Below are 18,618 nucleotides of genomic sequence, written 5' to 3' on the forward strand. Positions count from 1 at the left end.
AAATAATGGACAACATGGGACCTAATCTGCTGGGAGGCTAAGAGGGAAATAATGGACAACGTGGGACCTGATCTGCTGAGGGGCTAAGAGGGAAATAATGGACAACATGGGATCTGATCTGCTGAGGGGCTAAGAGGGAAATAATGGACAACATGGGACCTGATCTGCTGAGGGGCTAAGAGGGAAATAATGGACAACATGGGACCTGATCTGCTGAGGGGCTAAGAGGGAAATAATGGACAACATGGGACCTAATCTGCTGGGAGGCTAAGAGGGAAATAATGGACAACATGGGACCTAATCTGCTGGGAGGCTAAGAGGGAAATAATGGACAACATGGGACCTAATCTGCTGGGAGGCTAAGAGGGAAATAATGGACAACATGGGACCTGATCTGCTGGGAGGCTAAGAGGGAAATAATGGACAACATGGGACCTGATCTGCTGAGGGGCTAAGAGGGAAATAATGGACAACATGGGACCTGATCTGCTGAGGGGCTAAGAGGGAAATAATGGACAACATGGGACCTGATCTGCTGAGGGGCTAAGAGGGAAATAATGGACAACATGGGACCTGATCTGCTGAGGGGCTAAGAGGGAAATAATGGACAACATGGGACCTGATCTGCTGAGGGGCTAAGAGGGAAATAATGGACAACATGGGACCTGATCTGCTGAGGGGCTAAGAGGGAAATAATGGACAACATGGGACCTGATCTGCTGAGGGGCTAAGAGGGAAATAATGGACAACATGGGACCTGATCTGCTGAGGGGCTAAGAGGGAAATAATGGACAACATGGGACCTAATCTGCTGGGAGGCTAAGAGGGAAATAATGGACAACATGGGACCTAATCTGCTGGGAGGCTAAGAGGGAAATAATGGACAACATGGGACCTAATCTGCTGGGAGGCTAAGAGGGAAATAATGGACAACATGGGACCTGATCTGCTGGGAGGCTAAGAGGGAAATAATGGACAACATGGGACCTGATCTGCTGAGGGGCTAAGAGGGAAATAATGGACAACATGGGATCTGATCTGCTGAGGGGCTAAGAGGGAAATAATGGACAACATGGGACCTGATCTGCTGAGGGGCTAAGAGGGAAATAATGGACAACATGGGACCTGATCTGCTGAGGGGCTAAGAGGGAAATAATGGACAAAATGGGACCTGATCTGCTGAGGGGCTAAGAGGGAAATAATGGACAAAATGGGACCTGATCTGCTGAGGGGCTAAGAGGGAAATAATGGACAAAATGGGACCTGATCTGCTGAGGGGCTAAGAGGGAAATAATGGACAACATGGGACCTGATCTGCTGAGGGGCTAAGAGGGAAATAATGGACAACATGGGACCTGATCTGCTGGGAGGCTAAGAGGGAAATAATGGGCCATGGGCATGTTGAAGAACTATTACACTGCTTTTCATGGTGTCCAGGATGTGGTGAACTGATCCTAGTAATATGCCTCATAATATTCCTCATGGGGTGGCAGGTAGCCAAAAGGATGCTGGTTCAAATCCCAGAGCCAAATAGGTGAAAAATCTGTTGAGCAAGGTACCTAGCCCTAATTGCTCCTTTAAATTGATCTGAATAAGAGCATCTGCTAAATGACTCAAATGTATATGTCATAGAACTTTGGGAAGGTGGTATTTTTCCTCTTACCTTTTCCAAGTTCACATCGGCCTCAATGATCTGGCGCACGGCGTGTTCCGAGAAGGAAGCGTTTCGCAGAAGGAAAGTGGACAGGGTCTCATTGTTGTGGAGGAAATCCTTCAGCTTGAATCCTGTGGGAAACAAACACAACAACTTGTTCAAACCAGCTCTCTCCTATATTACTAGATGTGTGTGTACGGAATTGTCTTATTTTAGTAGACTTATTTAGCAAATGTTGGTTGTTCCTTCTGCCAAATCATACTATTTTCCATAATCGTGGGTACTGCATTAGCTTTCAACCTCATTAAATGTTGTCATGGAGCATGTGCTTGCTTGCTAGTTACTCGGGTGACCAACTGTGACACATGCATCGCCCTTTGAGGTATTGTCCGTTCCCGCTGCACAGCACCAGACGCGCAGGAGTTTAGGATTATTTGGATAGGTTTTTTTGTTGTCTTTTAAAAGTTCAAAAGAATGTTTGGAAATGAATAAAACATCCCAGAAAAGGTTGGGTCTATATCAGAGGTTGGAAAGAAGTGCCATAATACACCATTTCCATCATTATGTTATCTAATATAATCGACCGTTGACATAGACCTGTGGAGAAGGAAGTGACACACTTCACACCTTCAACCACAGGGTAATTCCACGGTCACGGAATTACTCTGAGTCTCCGGTTTTTCACTTTAAAATGTATGCCAAACAAAAAACATTTTCAAAGCTTAACGAACCATACAACGCAACATATTCTGTGTAAATTGTTCAAAGTTGTCCTTGTGCATAGAGTTGTATGGTTTGTTAAACTTTTAAATCCATGGCTTGTGTTTGATATAGATTTATACATTTTAGAGTCTCAGCGTTACTCCGTTACCATGGAATTGCCCCAAAGTAACGCTCCGCTAGCACATTCACACTGAAAAACACTGGATCATACACAAACTGTCTGCAAATTGTCTGCTAACTGCCCCTCCCCCCTCTCTCATTGGCTACTTCCCTCAACTCCTGGGCCCTTTCAAAGAACAAAAGCTGGAAGTGAGTCCAGTCACTAGTACTGGTAGCAGTGGGGGGTTAGGGGGACAAAAGGACAGTAGGTGGCAGATTCCTGGAACAGTAGCTAGACGGCCGTTTGAAGACAGACGAGGTGAGGGGGTGGGGGTCAAATTGGGTCTCAGAAAATCTGGAGCCTTTGCAAAAGCTGACAGACTCCATTTTGTTTTACTGTCTTGAACCCCTGTAAATCATTAGAAACGATTGTCAAAAGGAGTTACAAATTAGCAACAAATTTTACGCCAATGAACCATGAACATGCATTAGAATTTAGTGACAGACAATTGAATCAATATTTGTCAACTGGTTACAGTACATTAAGAATCCACCACGCCCCCCAAGGACACCTTTCAGCAAATTCACTTTGACAAATCCTTCAGTGTATTGACCGGCTTTGTGAATTCCTGTTTTGTCTCTGGAAGTAAGCCATTGGCTTGGTTTTTACATGACGGCCAGACAAAACATTGGTGGCCCTAGGTCTTGTTCATGCTCCTTTTGTTAATTGTGAGATTAATCAATCTAGATATTTTCCACATATCAAGTTAGAATCAAGCTGTAAAATGTGTGCTCTGAGAACACCAAAAAGATCAGACTTCCTGAAATACACTGGATCCAAAGCCATTTCAAAAGTCAATGCAAGATTATGCAAACCCACAAAAGAATTGTTTTGAGAAATTGAGACCTAACTATCTACTCTTTTAGATAGATGGCTCCATTATAAATACAATTTACAGTGCCAAATTCAATCAACTAAGCCATGGGTCCACAGTGAACCCAAAAAGTAAGACGTCACTGCCAAAAATAAATGATATTCAGATAAAAAAAATAAAAAAAACATGACATGGAAAAATATAGTGAGGGCTTTGTGGAGAGCACAGTCCGGTCAAAGCTCTGTTCACAAACTCAATGACAACCAGTAGCATAAAAAGAGGGAAACACACAATCCCTGGCAGAACCTTTCAAAGAGTCCATTTTGGTCATGCAAACACTTGCTGACATCAGATTTATTGTGGAATTTGCTTATTCAGCTTCAGATCTCTGTTAAAACGGTTCAACTATCTATCCTCCATTCTAACCACTTGACCCCAGTCGCACAAAGAAGCTGAAATGTTTACTGTACAAACTAACAACTAGATTCTAAGAACCCCCCTGGCCTCATCAGACAGGTTTTCAGAAAGGACTGATTCATGGATATCATCAACGTGGGTCATCAGGAGTATCTTGATCAGACCCGTGGCTGTGCAAAAGTGCTTCATTGGCATATAGTCCATGCACTGTGAACTCAGGAGCCTGAACGTTATCAACAACCAATACTGAAGGGATGCTACATCATCACTGTTCATACTTCCACATAACATAGCAATAAACCAAGCCATGTTGGTATGAGTCACAATTCAAATATCCCCCAGCCCCATCAAACTACACTGGCTTGGTTTATCAATATCATGCTTAGACTAGTAAATAGGACCGACTGAAGCACAAACTGATTAGCAAAATCAAATAAATGAATGGGAGTGTTTTAAAACAGGTGGCCACCATCATGAAAGCCATGTCATAAGAGAAAGACCTAGCATAACCGTTCATCTTTATTGCCACTCGCAAAGGCTCAAATCAGATATCACTGGATTACCTTCTGAATTAAAGTCCTACTCCAGTCTACTTTTCATCTCATATATCACATGATTTACTTAACAAAAGGCACATCTCAATAGGTGGTCTAGGTGTCCTCATGACATGGCACAACAGGGGGGGGGGGCATTTCCTCTTTTGGTCTCTATTGCGTGGTGAGGAGTAGTCGTCTACTGTGATTGGAAGCGACTTCACCGTTCATTTTCTTGATTCAGGTTCACCCAAACATCGTTTTAAGTTTTGTTTTACTATTGACAGTTACAGTTGATTTTGGGATTGTATATTGATTCGCTCTCCTTAAATATTTGTCATCTGATGTATTAGTTTAAGTCTCTGAATTGTTTAATCAAACTTTTTATTATATATTTTTTTAAATCCCAGAAATGTTCCATATGTACAAAAAGCTTATTTCTCTCAAATTTTGTGCACAAATTTGTCTACATTCCTGCTAGTGAGCATTTCTCCTTTGCCAAGATAATCCATCCACCTGACAGGTGTGGCGTATCAAGCAGCTGATATCGATTTGCAGAGGAGTATTTCTGTCTGTAATAAAGTCCATTTGTGGGAAAAAAATTATTCTGATTGGCTGGGCCTGGCTTCCCAGTGGGTGGTGTCCAAGGCTGCACCCCTGCTCAGTCCTGTTAAATCCTCACGAGTGGCACAGCAGTCAAAGGCACTGCTTGAGGCGTCACTATAAACCTGGATTCGATCCCAGGTTCTCACACAACGGGCCGTGACCGGGAGTCACATCGGGCAGTGCATAATTGGCCCAGCTTTGTCCGGTTTAGGGGCACCTGTAGACTGACTTCGGTTGTTAGTTGAACAGTGTTTCCTCCGACAAATTGGTGCGGCTGGCTTCCGGGTTAAGTGGGTGGGTGTTAAGGAGCGCGGGTCATGTTTCAGAGGACACATGACTCTATCTTCGCCTCTCCCGAGCCTGTTGGGGAGTTGCAGCGATGAGACAAGATCATAGTTGAATATGAGGATTTTTATTTTATTTTTTTATTTATAAAATAAAATGCACACATACCCTTAAGTGTGTGTACATTACTATATTTATACATGGGATATTGTTTTTCAAAAGTAAAAGCTCAAAAATAGCTGGAGTATGTTTTTAACATCTGTTGTGCTCATTTGAGTGTTTTAGGAGTGCGGCACCTACTCAGGACTCAGCGTATACCTAACTATCCAGGACTCGGCGTATACCTAACTATCCAGGACTCAGCGTATACCTAACTATCCAGGACTCGGCGTATACCTAACTATCCAGGACTCGGCGTATACCTAACTATCCAGGACTCGGCGTATACCTAACTATCCAGGACTCGGCGTATACCTAACTATCCAGGACTCAGCGTATACCTAACTATCCAGGACTCAGCGTATACCTAATTATCCAGGACTCTGCGTATACCTAACTATCCAGGACTCGGCGTATACCTAACTATCCAGGACTCAGAGTATACCTAACTATCCAGGACTCGGCGTATACCTAACTATCCAGGACTCGGCGTATACCTAATTATCCAGGACTCGGCGTATACCTAATTATCCAGGACCTAATTATCCAGGACTCAGCGTATACCTAACTATCCAGGACTCAGCGTATACCTAATTATCCAGGACTCAGCGTATACCTAACTATCCAGGACTCGGCGTATACCTAACTATCCAGGACTCAGCGTATACCTAACTATCCAGGACTCGGCGTATACCTAACTATCCAGGACTCGGCGTATACCTAACTATCCAGGACTCGGCGTATACCTAATTATCCAGGACTCGGCGTATACCTAACTATCCAGGACTCAGCGTATACCTAATTATCCAGGACTCAGCGTATACCTAACTATCCAGGACTCGGCGTATACCTAACTATCCAGGACTCGGCGTATACCTAATTATCCAGGACTCAGCGTATACCTAATTATCCAGGACTCAGCGTATACCTAATTATCCAGGACTCGGCGTATACCTAACTATCCAGGACTCGGCGTATACCTAATTATCCAGGACTCGTCGTATACCTAATTATCCAGGACTCGGCGTATACCTAATTATCCAGGACTCGGCGTATACCTAACTATCCAGGACTCGGCGTATACCTAATTATCCAGGACTCAGCGTATACCTAATTATCCAGGACTCAGCGTATACCTAACTATCCAGGACTCAGCGTATACCTAACTATCCAGGACTCAGCGTATACCTAACTATCCAGGACTCAGCGTATACCTAACTATCCAGGACTCAGCGTATACCTAACTATCCAGGACTCAGCGTATACCTAATTATCCAGGACTCTGCGTATACCTAATTATCCAGGACTCAGCGTATACCTAACTATCCAGGACTCAGCGTATACCTAACTATCCAGGACTCTGCGTATACCTAATTATCCAGGACTCAGCGTATACCTAACTATCCAGGACTCAGCGTATACCTAATTATCCAGGACTCGGCGTATACCTAACTATCCAGGACTCAGCGTATACCTAATTATCCAGGACTCAGCGTATACCTAATTATCCAGGACTCAGCGTATACCTATTATACTTCTGCAGACATTTTCTACCATCAGCCAAAGTGGATACACAAGCATGGCAAATACCGAATTCATTACAGTAGTACTGTATTTGCCTTGAAATTGAAGTATTATCTGTATGTTGATATACTACTCCAATGAAAGGCTTATCCTTTTATAAAGTCCATTAACCAAGCTAATGTAACATAAGGTCACCTGACTAAGGTAGCACAGTCTTATTTTGTCTAATGCGAAACACACCATTAACCCAGCACACAGTAAGTATGGAAGTACGTCAAATCTGTCCTATCTTGAATGGCATATGAGAATACCTTCAAGCCATGCGGCAGGCAGCCGAGTGGTTAGAGCGTTGGGCCAGTACCGGAAGTTTGCTGGATCGAATCCCCGAGCTGACATGGTAAAAATCTGCCGATCTGCCCGAGCAAAGCAGTTGACCCAAAGTTCCCTGGGCGCCGAAGACGTGGATGTTGATTAAGGCAGCCCCCCGCACCTCTCAGATTTAGAGGGGTTGGGTTAAATGCGTAAGACACATTTCAGTTGAATACATTCAGTTGGACAACTGACTAGGTATCCCCCTTTTGCCTTTTCCCAATGGCCTGCCGCGACCTGTCAGTTAGGAGAGGCTCTGCCATCTACTGCCTCAAACCATCTCACATATCGCCACAACTGTCACTCTAAACACAGCATTGTCTAAGTGCTCATAAATAAAATGTCATTATAGAAGAAATCTGGGTGTGAAATTGAAGTGGTATAATATTAAATCAGTTTTAAAATGATAACTATCCATCCACAGCCATTCACAGGCACAGGAGGAGAATCCAGAAGGCAGGTTGGAACAGGACAAAAGGGGATGGAGGAGTCCCGCTGTGAGTCAGCACAGTGTAAGGGAATTAGTGTAAACCCTCTTTTTTCTGCCCAGACGTGGGCGTACAGTAACTCTCCGGGGCACGCCCAACGGGGCGTAAAGTTCAGGGCAGACAGAGATGTACTATGTAGACCTGGAACGAGTCTTGATTCAGCTTCAGTGAAAATACTGTCTATTCTAGGCTTTGAGTTCATGAACATTCCACTCAAATGAATAGGCCCCTGGTGTTTCTTGTGAATGTAGTAATGTGTACAGTGAACAATGGTTTATATAGGTGACTCTTACCTTTGGTGTTGGCCTGTAGGGTCTTCAGGGCTTGGATGAGGCCTTTAAAGCCATCCAGATTCCGGTCATTCTGACTGTACAGCAGGATCTTCTTGGCATCGGAGAACAGACGAGAGATTCTGCAGACATCCACAGATTAACACAGAATAAAATTGAATCAGTTCAATTCAAGTTATAAACAGGATATTTACAGGAAACATTAAAGTGACCAATTTCTTTATTTGTAAACAATGATGTTATTAAGCGGATGAATCATAAAATAAAGTGTATTCATGTTTTTATATTTAAAAAACAAATCAGATACAGAGATGCAGCTTGGGGTGGAACTCACATGGACTCGTTGAAGTTGCCCACGACCCCGGGGGACTCTCCAGGAGTGGGGTTGCGGAAGCAGGGGTTGTTGGCATTGCAGATGATGCCTTGGATCCAGGGCAGGGTGCCCGCCGAGGGCATGGCCTTGTTGGGGAAATGACCTGAGCGAGACACCGGGAGATATACCATCAGTAACGTCACTGTACAGTCGTCATAAGACACAAATTGTGGTGCTTGAAATTCAATCATTTATACAGCACATTCAAAACCACATCTCTGGTTGTATAGCAAAACACTTTTGGGGGGACATTTTTGACATATTTAGTCTATCAATACACTATCTACAGAGAATGGACTGCAGAGAACACAGGGTAATTCCAGTCACGTTGGATCTGATACTGAGACACTTAAATGGCCTCTATATCAACCCGACGGAACTACTTGAGGTGGTCTTTGAACATCACCTACAGAGTTTCAAAATTCTATTTTTGTCTACGCAAAAGACACCTAACTGATGTGTGTTCTTAACTTATCGAGCTGGTGGCGGATGAGCTAGCATCAGCATAACCACGTCTTGTCCCATCTTGAAGGCTTCACTGCGGCCTCAGGCCTTATCAATGTGAGGGAGTGATTGCCTAAGTACAATGTACAACCTTTGTCCCCTCCTAAGGTGCCCCCCCACCCCCGAGAGGCTTGCCTGTATTTGTGTGATGAGTTAAAAAAGTAGGCCCGCTATCAGTAAACCTGAGGCCTGCCAACTGGCCCATTACTAAGAAAAGCAGAGATAAGAGATAACCCCACATAGCCAATTGCTTAGCTGATTCAGGGCAGCCATATTGCCTTTCAGAGTGATCGTCATCGACGGCCTATAAAGATGATGAATTAATGAACTAGTGGGTGATAAATGTGAATCCTAAATGCAATTTACCTAGGCAGTTTTCAAACTAGCACCACATTAATCTGAAACCATTTGAAATCTCCCAAACTAGCACCATATTCATCTCAAATGCTTTGAAATCTTCAAAAAGAGCAATGGGTATTTGGTCTTATTGCACGGTCACATTTCTTTCATGGTTAATATCCATCCCCAAAAGCAATAGGTTATAGCCTATAGCCCTGTGCAAGGAAGACCATGTCTTTCCTATGGGGTGTAGGAGAAGTTACAACATGCTCAGACCCACGTGCTGTATGACTCACACCAAAAGTATCCCTGTGCCTGGTGCCTAACCAAGACTTTAGGAAGAACTGAAAGCAATTCACCCCTAATGCTTCTGCTTTCTGGCAGATGGACAAAGCGCAGGCTTCCGGGAATGAAAGAAAGAGGATACTCTGACGTAGACAAAGATTTCTCAGGAGATGTGTTCATCCCATTGATAACAGTTATTAGTAGCTATACGAATGCTTTGTCCTACACAACTGTATCCTGAAGCAGGTTTGTAGGCTATTACACAAAGTAGTATCAATAAGAATGCAAGTCCCATACAAAGAAACAATAGTTGCTTTAGCAAAGAGAAGGTAACCGGCAGCTTCATTGATCCTGTTCTGTGAACTGATCCCAGTGATATAATTAACTGAAGAATTCTCTAGCGTATCATTCCGGGGAAAACAGGCTTTGGTTCAGCAAGTGCATTTCCATTATATAAGCTTTTCCCATACCCGTGCCAAAGATAGTCTCCGAGGGCCTTGCGACTTTTATCAGCTTTCACATATAGAACCTTGATAATGAGATTAGAGCAGTAATAAAGGCATCGTAAACTCTAACCCCCCCCATAAAGTCACTGATATGTCCACAGGCAATCTGAGCCACCTCACAAACAAACTGTCCAATCAAACAGAAAAAAATCTAACTTATATTTGTACAGTTTTGACTAATCAAAGAGACATTTTGTTTTGACAAAAAAAAGCTCCAGTGATTAGTACTGGATCTATTGTGATGTTCGTATCGGAGGCTTCATGCAGGAGAAGTAAAGGGATGGGAAGAAATCTTCTGTCAGGCTTTAGATAAAACCCCATTAACAGGGGTATATCTGCCATCCCATACCAGAAAATTGATTAGCAGGACAGAATATTCCCCATATAACAGTTAACGCATAAAACACCCAGCATACACACCCGATAAGGACCTATCATAAACAGTTCAACACGATTAGGCTGCTGTTGGACTGTGAAAATGTATGTCTTTTTTTCCTCCATAGTGGGTTTACTCGAGTGGCCAGCACGTAGCAGTTTCAGAATAAATGACTGCACATGGCATTGTAGCATACTAGTGCATGGTATTGCTAGCTTGTATACTGTAGCATCAATGGCCTGTGTCTTTGGCAATGTACAATATGTATACATGCGACAACATAGTTCATCCACAGAGTCCAAATACAAATGCCTCCGTGGCCACAACAACAGGAGTGGTTGAACAGCCATTCGAGGTGTGGGGTGGGGAATTCAGTTGAGTGTCATGTGGAGAAGTGTCTGTGTGTAAACAATGACGAGGGGGGTGCATCATACTTACATTCATGTTGTTCGTACGGAGGGTAGTTCAGTCTCACTGATATCAAAATGAAGAAGATCAACAGGGGCCATACTATCTCAATCAGCAGTTGGAGCTAGAGAAGAAAACAAGAGAAGGCCAGTTATACACAGGCATGATGTAGCTGTCACAAGACAGCGTCTATTAGGACTGCATTCCTAATAGACGCAAAGCGATCAATACAACCAACCCCCACTTCAAAATAGCCAATGTTGCACACCCACATCCAGCAACAGAAGTCATCTCTGTTCAAGGGCTATCAAGTGCATGCTGATTGGATTAGGAGACGGAGAGAGATGCTACTCCAGCACACGTCAAGCCATCTAGAGGCAGGGTTCTAGCACAGGTGGGAGACAAAGCTGTAGTAGCAATTAAAGCGAACACTGCTAAGATACAGCTCTGTCCCTTTGGGCATGTAGCATATTATTTTCCTGTAAAACTTTTTTTTTTGACTACTTGAATAAAGGAGCCTACGTCTCACATCTAATACACCGTAAAATCTCCCTCCAGTTAAGGGAATTGCTTACAATAGTTATTGTAAAAATCAAATCAAAAGTATTCTTCACATACAGTTTACAGCAGGTGTAAAAGGTACAGTGAAATGCTTGTTAGTTCCCTCAACAATGCAGAACATTAATCAATAATAACAATGAAAGGAGTCAAGTCAAAAATAACAAGTAATAGAAGAGGTAGTATGCACAGTAATAATGGACTGGAGCCACAGGAAAAAGTCCCAATTCCTATTTCACCAATTCACACAATCTGATTTAAAGATGTTCTGCTTACCGTTTGCCTTTTCCTGTAGGTAAAGTTCTTCCACAACAACAAGCCCAGCTGAGTTGAGATGGACATCTCTACTCTGGACCTCTTCCACTCAAGCTTCCCTCCAGCTCCAAACTGAAATGACACACAGGCAGTGGTGACTGTGGGTAAAAAGTCCAGCCAGCCAGCACACAGCTCAAAGGTACAAGGTCAAGGGTCATTTGTCTAGTTGACAACATCTCTCCAATAGGTCCTCCTCACATGGGAACTTATTCTGCACTGTGTCCCCCACTCAGTTCCCAAGCAGACTTTATGAGAGTGAGGATAGGTTGAGGGGACGTATTTACAGGTTATTAGTGGTTCTGTCAGTACAAATCGTGTGGTTCTGATGGTCCAGATTTGGAGTGTATATCTTTGCAGATGGTCTTTATATCTGGTCAGAATCACTGATACAGGCCCTCCTCCACCCTCTGGGGTATGGATAATGATTATGTTTCCAGAGAAACCTAGATGCAAATAAAAGTATTTTGTATCAAATTACTCTAGGCAGAATTAGATGTTTTTGGTTTGGGTCAAAATGACCTATATTCATGCAGAAACACAAAACCTGATTTAGATTTGTTTATGAAAAATGTAAAGTATTAAATAAACCACCTTGGGGGGGTTATGACCAAAAATATGCCCCAAGGGTCAGATGACCTTATGACCCCAGTCAGAATTGGAGTTCCATCTCTCTCTAGACCCCTTTCCCATGAACTGTGTGACTGACTCTGCTGCTAGCTAGGCATCTTGTTCGTTAGCTATAGCTGTGTAGCAACTTAGCCAACCAGGCACAGGTAGATAGATGGTTTAAAGCGGCTCTGGCTCCATGCTCATAACTAAAACTGATAGCTATTTGCTTTGTTGCGATGACAATACATTCACCTGGATATTAGCTAATTGCCAGGGTAGCTAGCTAATGAACTCCCCCGGAGTTTAAACTAGAACATCTACGATCATGAAGCAGAGCCAGACAGAATTCCTGCCTAGGGATGAGAGCACATCATTGCACCGGTTAACACTGAAGCATGCCTTTCCTCACATGCACAATTGTAAACAACATAAATACATCCATGCGTTTCGCTGCACCATGTTTTACTGGACATATATGGCCCTAACTTCATAGACGAGGGATAAAACACTGGGTCACAGGGATGAGATTTGCGCAAAATGGATAACTGTTTAAGTTGTCCAAGTGGCAAGAATCGGAGTTTGCACAAAATATATTTTGTTTGCATCGTAAACATGCATCATTCAGTTTTGACTGCTAGTGAGGCTCCTGGCTTTTCAGGATATTGAAATTACAAATCACAAGGGTTATTTGTCCTTGTGATTAAAAGGCATATGAAAACACTGAAACTGGAAATAAGCTATTGAATGATCAGTGATCATCACCATCTGAAGCATGTCATTTAACTAAATATATGTACTTACATTAGGCTGCAATTGTTGTAGGCTAAGTGGGAATGAAACCGTCATGGTACAGAAGGAGAATGCGTTCCTATTTCTTACTTTCTTACTTACTTTTTTCAAACTACATTGTAGGTTAAGGGCCCTATAAGTAAGCATTTCACAATAAGGTCTACACCTATTGTATTCGGCGCATGTGTGACAAATACAATTTTATTTGGTCGGGGAGAATTAATAAATAAATAGATTGAATGAATGTTTATATTGAGGGAACAAATAAATAAAAAACCCAACTGAACTGATTAGTCTGGACAGTTTTTTCCTCCACCATGGCGCATTAGGGCTCCTGAGTGGCGCAGTGGTCCAAGGCACTGTATCTCAGTGCTAGAGGCCTCACTACAGACCCTGGTCCAATCCCAGGCTGTATCACAACCGGCCGTGATTGAGTCCCATAGGGCGCCGCACAATTGGCCCAGCGTAGTTAGGGAAGGGTTTGGCCAGGGTAGCCCGTTGTTGTTGTTGTTCCTCCTTCTGATGACCAGGTGGTGAATCGCATCTCTGCATGTCTGGCAGACATATCAGTGTGGATGACGGATCACCACCTCAAGCTGAACCTCGGCAAGACGGAGCTGCTCTTCCTCCCGGGGAAGGACTGCCCGTTCCATGATCTCGCCATCACGGTTGACAACTCCATTGTGTCCTCCTCCCAGAGCGCTAAGAACCTTGGCGTGATCCTGGACAACACCCTGTCGTTCTCAACTAACATCAAGGCGGTGGCCCGTTCCTGTAGGTTCATGCTCTACAACATCCGCAGAGTACGACCCTGCCTCACACAGGAAGCGGCGCAGGTCCTAATCCAGGCACTTGTCATCTCCCGTCTGGATTACTGCAACTCGCTGTTGGCTGGGCTCCCTGCCTGTGCCATTAAACCCCTACAACTCATCCAGAACGCCGCAGCCCGTCTGGTGTTCAACCTTCCCAAGTTCTCTCACGTCACCCCGCTCCTCCGCTCTCTCCACTGGCTTCCAGTTGAAGCTCGCATCCGCTACAAGACCATGGTGCTTGCCTACGGAGCTGTGAGGGGAACGGCACCTCAGTACCTCCAGGCTCTGATCAGGCCCTACACCCAAACAAGGGCACTGCGTTCATCCACCTCTGGCCTGCTCGCCTCCCTACCACTGAGGAAGTACAGTTCCCGCTCAGCCCAGTCAAAACTGTTCGCTGCTCTGGCTCCCCAATGGTGGAACACACCCCCTCACGACGCCAGGACAGTGGAGTCAATCACCACCTTCCGGAGACACCTGAAACCCCACCTCTTTAAGGAATACCTAGGATAGGATAAAGTAATCCTTCTCACCCCCCCCCCTTAAAAGATTTAGATGCACTATTGTAAAGTGGCTGTTCCACTGGATGTCATAAGGTGAATGCACCAATTTGTAAGTCGCTCTGGATAAGAGCGTCTGCTAAATGAATTAAATGTAAATGTAAATGTTGTAAAATAAAAATGTGTTCTTAACTGACTTGCCTTGTTAAATAAAGGTAGAATAATGTTTTTTAAAGTGTCTCAGCATGAACCCAATAAATGGAGCATGGGTATAAGTGAATGAGTGAGTAGGCTACACAGAAATAGAGGACTCTAGTGCACAAAAGCCTGTTTTAGCATGTGCACCACATTCAACATTTTGAAGAAGTCAACTGGGTGAGACTTCCTATGGGTTAAGGAAGGATCGCATAATTCCTCCAGGTCACCAGGAGGGATCAGCCAATGAATTATACTTGTGAGAAAACATTCCATAACTGCAGGTGGCAGTAAATCATCAATCTTGTCTTTATACCTGTTCAAACACAATCTAGGTTGCAGTGTCGACCCCGCCCTGTGCAACTGGGTCCTGGACTTCCTGTCGGGCCGCCCCCAGGTGGTGAAGGTAGGAAACAACATCTCCACTCCGCTGATCCTCAACACTGGGGCCCCACAAGGGTGCGCTCTCAGCCCTCTCCTGTACTCCCTGTTCACCCACGACTGCATGGCCATGCACACCTCCAACTCAATCATCAAGTTTGCAGACAATACTACAGAGGTAGGCTTGATTACCAACAACGATGAGACAGCCTACAGGAGGTGAGGGCCCTCCAAGTGTGCTGTCAGGAAAATAACCTCTCACTCAATGTCAGCAAAACAAAAGAGATGATCGTGGACTTCAGGAAACAGCAAAGGGAGCACCCCCCTATTCACGTCGACGGGACAGCAGTAGAGAAGGTGGAAAGTATTAAGTTCCTCGGTGTAGATATCACCGACAAACTGAAATGGTCCACGCACACAGACAGTATGGTGAAGAAGGCCCTACAGCTACAGCGCCTCTTCAACCTTAGGAGGCTGAAAAAATTTGCCTCGTCATTCGAAAACACTCACTAACTTTTACAGGTGCACAATTGAGAGCATCTTGTCAGGCTGCATCACCGCCTGGTACGGCAACTACACCGCCCACAACCGCAGGGCTCTCCAGAGGGTGGTGCGGTCTGCACAACGCATCACCGGGGGCAAACTACATGCCCCCCAGGACACCTACAACACCCGATGTCACAGGAAGGCAAAAAAGATCAAGGATAATAACCACCTGAGCCACCTGTTCACCCTGCTTCCATCCAGAAGGCGGGGCCAGTACAGGTACATCAAAGCTGGGACAGATAAATAGAAAAACAGATTCTATCTCAAGGCCATCAGATTGTTATACAGCCACCACCAGCACAGAGGTGGCTGCCTACCTACAGACTTGATACCATTGACCATTTTAATAAATGGATCACTAGTCACTTTAATAATGCCACTTTAAGAATGTTTACATCTCACATGTATATACTATATCCTTCACTATCTATTATTTTCTATCTCTTTCATTTTTGCCGCTCTGTTACTGCTCATCCATATATTTTATACTTATATATTCTCATCCCATTCCTTTAATAGATTGTGTGTATTAGGTTTTGTTGTGAATTTGTTAGATATTACCTGTTAGATCCTGATGCACTGTCTGATCTAGAAGCATTTCACTACACTCACAATAACATCTGCTAGCCATGTGTATGTGACCAATTAAATGTGATTTAAGTGTGCACTATGTAACCTTTCAGCTTGTTTACCATAGAAGTAGTAGAAGAAGAAAATGTACTACTTTAAAATTGAGATGGCCTCAATGACGTTGCCCATGCTCGCACAGACGCCATAACGGGAAATATACAATGTTGCATCCTCTATCTCTACCGTACGCTACTATCAGCTTCTCTACCGGTGTTTGAAGTGACAAGCTCAGTCTAGGCTATTGTCTCCCTGTCTTTTGTACTCACAAGAGCCAGGTGGGCTGTTTGTGTGATAACTCCCGCAGGTAATAGGACAATATAAATGACTCAATAACATGTTATTTTGCTGGGCTTCACATTGACGTCCCTTACTGTAAATTAAAAACAAAGTAACTTGTTTCTAAGTTGTTTATTAACTTGTTTGGTGGCAAAATGTTGTAGAACAAGTACAGGGATAACTCTGCAAAGAATGTCATTTAATAGAAAACATGGGATCGTTTTTAAAAGTCAGTTTATCACAATGGGTGAGAAGATTCGTGCCATGCCGTGTTCTCCGCATGCTTGGAAAAATCTAATATGAAGTCCTTTTCCTAAATGAGTAAATCACTGTTACATAACTATACATAATGTGGTTGTAAATGTGACGGAAGACTAGTCTACATCGTGTTTTATAATTAAGTACAAAAAAACCTACAACGAACACATTTTTTGCTATGTTGAAAAGAAAAATAGCCATATAACTCCGTTATATTTTCAGCTTTCTTTCTAGCAGATAGGACTAACATTAAAATAAGATAATAAACAAATGACAGACAATTAATCAGTGGAAAATCGAAATACCTTTTCCCAAAGGCACGAAATCAGACCCTTTCAGCATCAATTGTGTTTCCTCCTAAGCTAAACCACACTTCTTCACCACTTTTTGAAATATTTTTTTTATCTTGGCTTGTTATCCAGGCATGTGTGACCTGTACACAGAGGAGGAGAATCATCTGGATCTAGAAAAGCTTTTATATGGAGTGAACCTTGGCTACATCCGCTTGGAGAACTACAGGGGTTACTCTCGGTCATGGAGATGTTCCGTGATTAAATCCCCCTAGTGGAGCACATGTAGACTCGGGGCTACTCGCACTCCCCGACCTCCTTAACATCTGGAACTAATGATAATCGAAATAAAAACCATAGACCTACATGAATTTAAAGTAGTAAATAACCTTCCCGGGACTACATTTCGTTTGGGTAAACAGTTGGGTTATAGGCCTATACGCCATCGTCTTTCCACAAATTCTGTACATTTTAGTTTGACATTTTAGTCATTTAGCAGACCCTCTTATCTAGAGAGATTTACAGGAGCAATTAGGATTTATGAAGTGCCTTGTTCAAGGGCACATCGACAGCCAGCTCGGCTATTCGGTCACTGGCCCAATGCTCTTAACCGCATTTTCATTCTGATTATTCAGAATGAAAACGGAACAATCACTGACGCTGAATATGTTTTTTTCCATGGATTTAGATTAAACCCCATAATTTACTGTCAAAACATAATCTGGTCATGTTTACCTTTCATGAGATTCAACCATTAATTAGATATTTCCCCTGATTTCTTCCAATCATTTCCAGGTTGCATGTATCAAATCAAATTGTATTGGTCAAATACACATATTTAGCAGATGTTATTGCAGGTGTAGCGAAAAGCTTGTGTTCCTAGCTCCAACAGTGTAGTAGTATCTAACAGTGCAGAAGTAGCTAAAACAATTCACAACAATACACACAAATCTAAATGTAAACTAATGGAATTAAGCAATATATAAATATTATATAGAGCTATGTCAGAGTGTAATTGACTAAAATACAGTAGAATAGAATACAGTATATATATATGAGATGAGTAAAGCAGTATGTAAACATTATTAAAGTGACTAGTGTTCCATTATTAAAGTGGGCAGTGATTCCAAATATATGTAAATAGGGCAGCAGCCTCTAAGGTGCAGGGTTGCATAACCGGGTGGAAGCCGGCTAGTGATGGCTATTTAACAGTCCGATGGCCTTCAGATAGAAGCTGTTTTTCATTCTCTCGGTCCCAGCTTTGATGCACCTGTACTGACCTCGCCTTCTGCATTATAGTTCGGTGAACAGGCAGTGGCTCGGGTGGTTGATGTCCTTGATGATTTCTTTGGCTTTCCTGTGACATCAAGTGCTTGTAGGTGTCCTGGAGGGCAGGTAGTTTGCCCACGGTGATGTGTTGGGCAGACCGCACCACCCTCTGGAGAGCCCTGTGGTTGCATGCGGTGCAGTTGCCGTACCAGATGGTGATAATGCCTGACAAGATGCTCTCAATTGTGCATCTGTAATAGTTTGTGAGGGTTTTAGGGACAAGCCAAATTTCTTCAGCCTCCTGTTGCACCTTCTTCACTACACTGTCTGTGAAATAAGCTGATGATTAATGACTCATCACTTGGGAAACAACAATG

The 18,618-nt window shown here is 43.4% G+C and overlaps 1 protein-coding gene across 2 annotated transcripts in view; it reads right to left on the reverse strand.

Annotated features, from left to right (window-relative positions):
- The window catches only part of LOC118378590 (phospholipid-transporting ATPase ABCA1-like), a 51,702-nt gene that overhangs the window by 24,877 nt on the left and 8,207 nt on the right, over positions 1-18,618 (reverse strand). The window contains exons 1-6 of one of the 2 annotated variants that reach the window (XM_035765573.2): positions 16,988-17,206; positions 11,648-11,758; positions 10,844-10,937; positions 8,357-8,498; positions 8,026-8,144; positions 1,664-1,785 (exon numbers count right to left, since the gene is read on the reverse strand). In XM_035765573.2, the coding sequence (XP_035621466.1) occupies positions 1,664-1,785; positions 8,026-8,144; positions 8,357-8,498; positions 10,844-10,937; positions 11,648-11,713 (543 nt within the window). In that variant the 5' untranslated portion in view covers positions 11,714-11,758; positions 16,988-17,206. Of the gene's footprint in view, positions 1-1,663; positions 1,786-8,025; positions 8,145-8,356; positions 8,499-10,843; positions 10,938-11,647; positions 11,759-16,987; positions 17,207-18,618 lie in introns of those variants that run through there. The other variant, XM_052510495.1, reaches the window with a different exon arrangement.

Source organism: Oncorhynchus keta, chromosome 4 (assembly GCF_023373465.1).
Source record: "Oncorhynchus keta strain PuntledgeMale-10-30-2019 chromosome 4, Oket_V2, whole genome shotgun sequence".
NCBI lineage: Eukaryota > Metazoa > Chordata > Actinopteri > Salmoniformes > Salmonidae > Oncorhynchus > Oncorhynchus keta.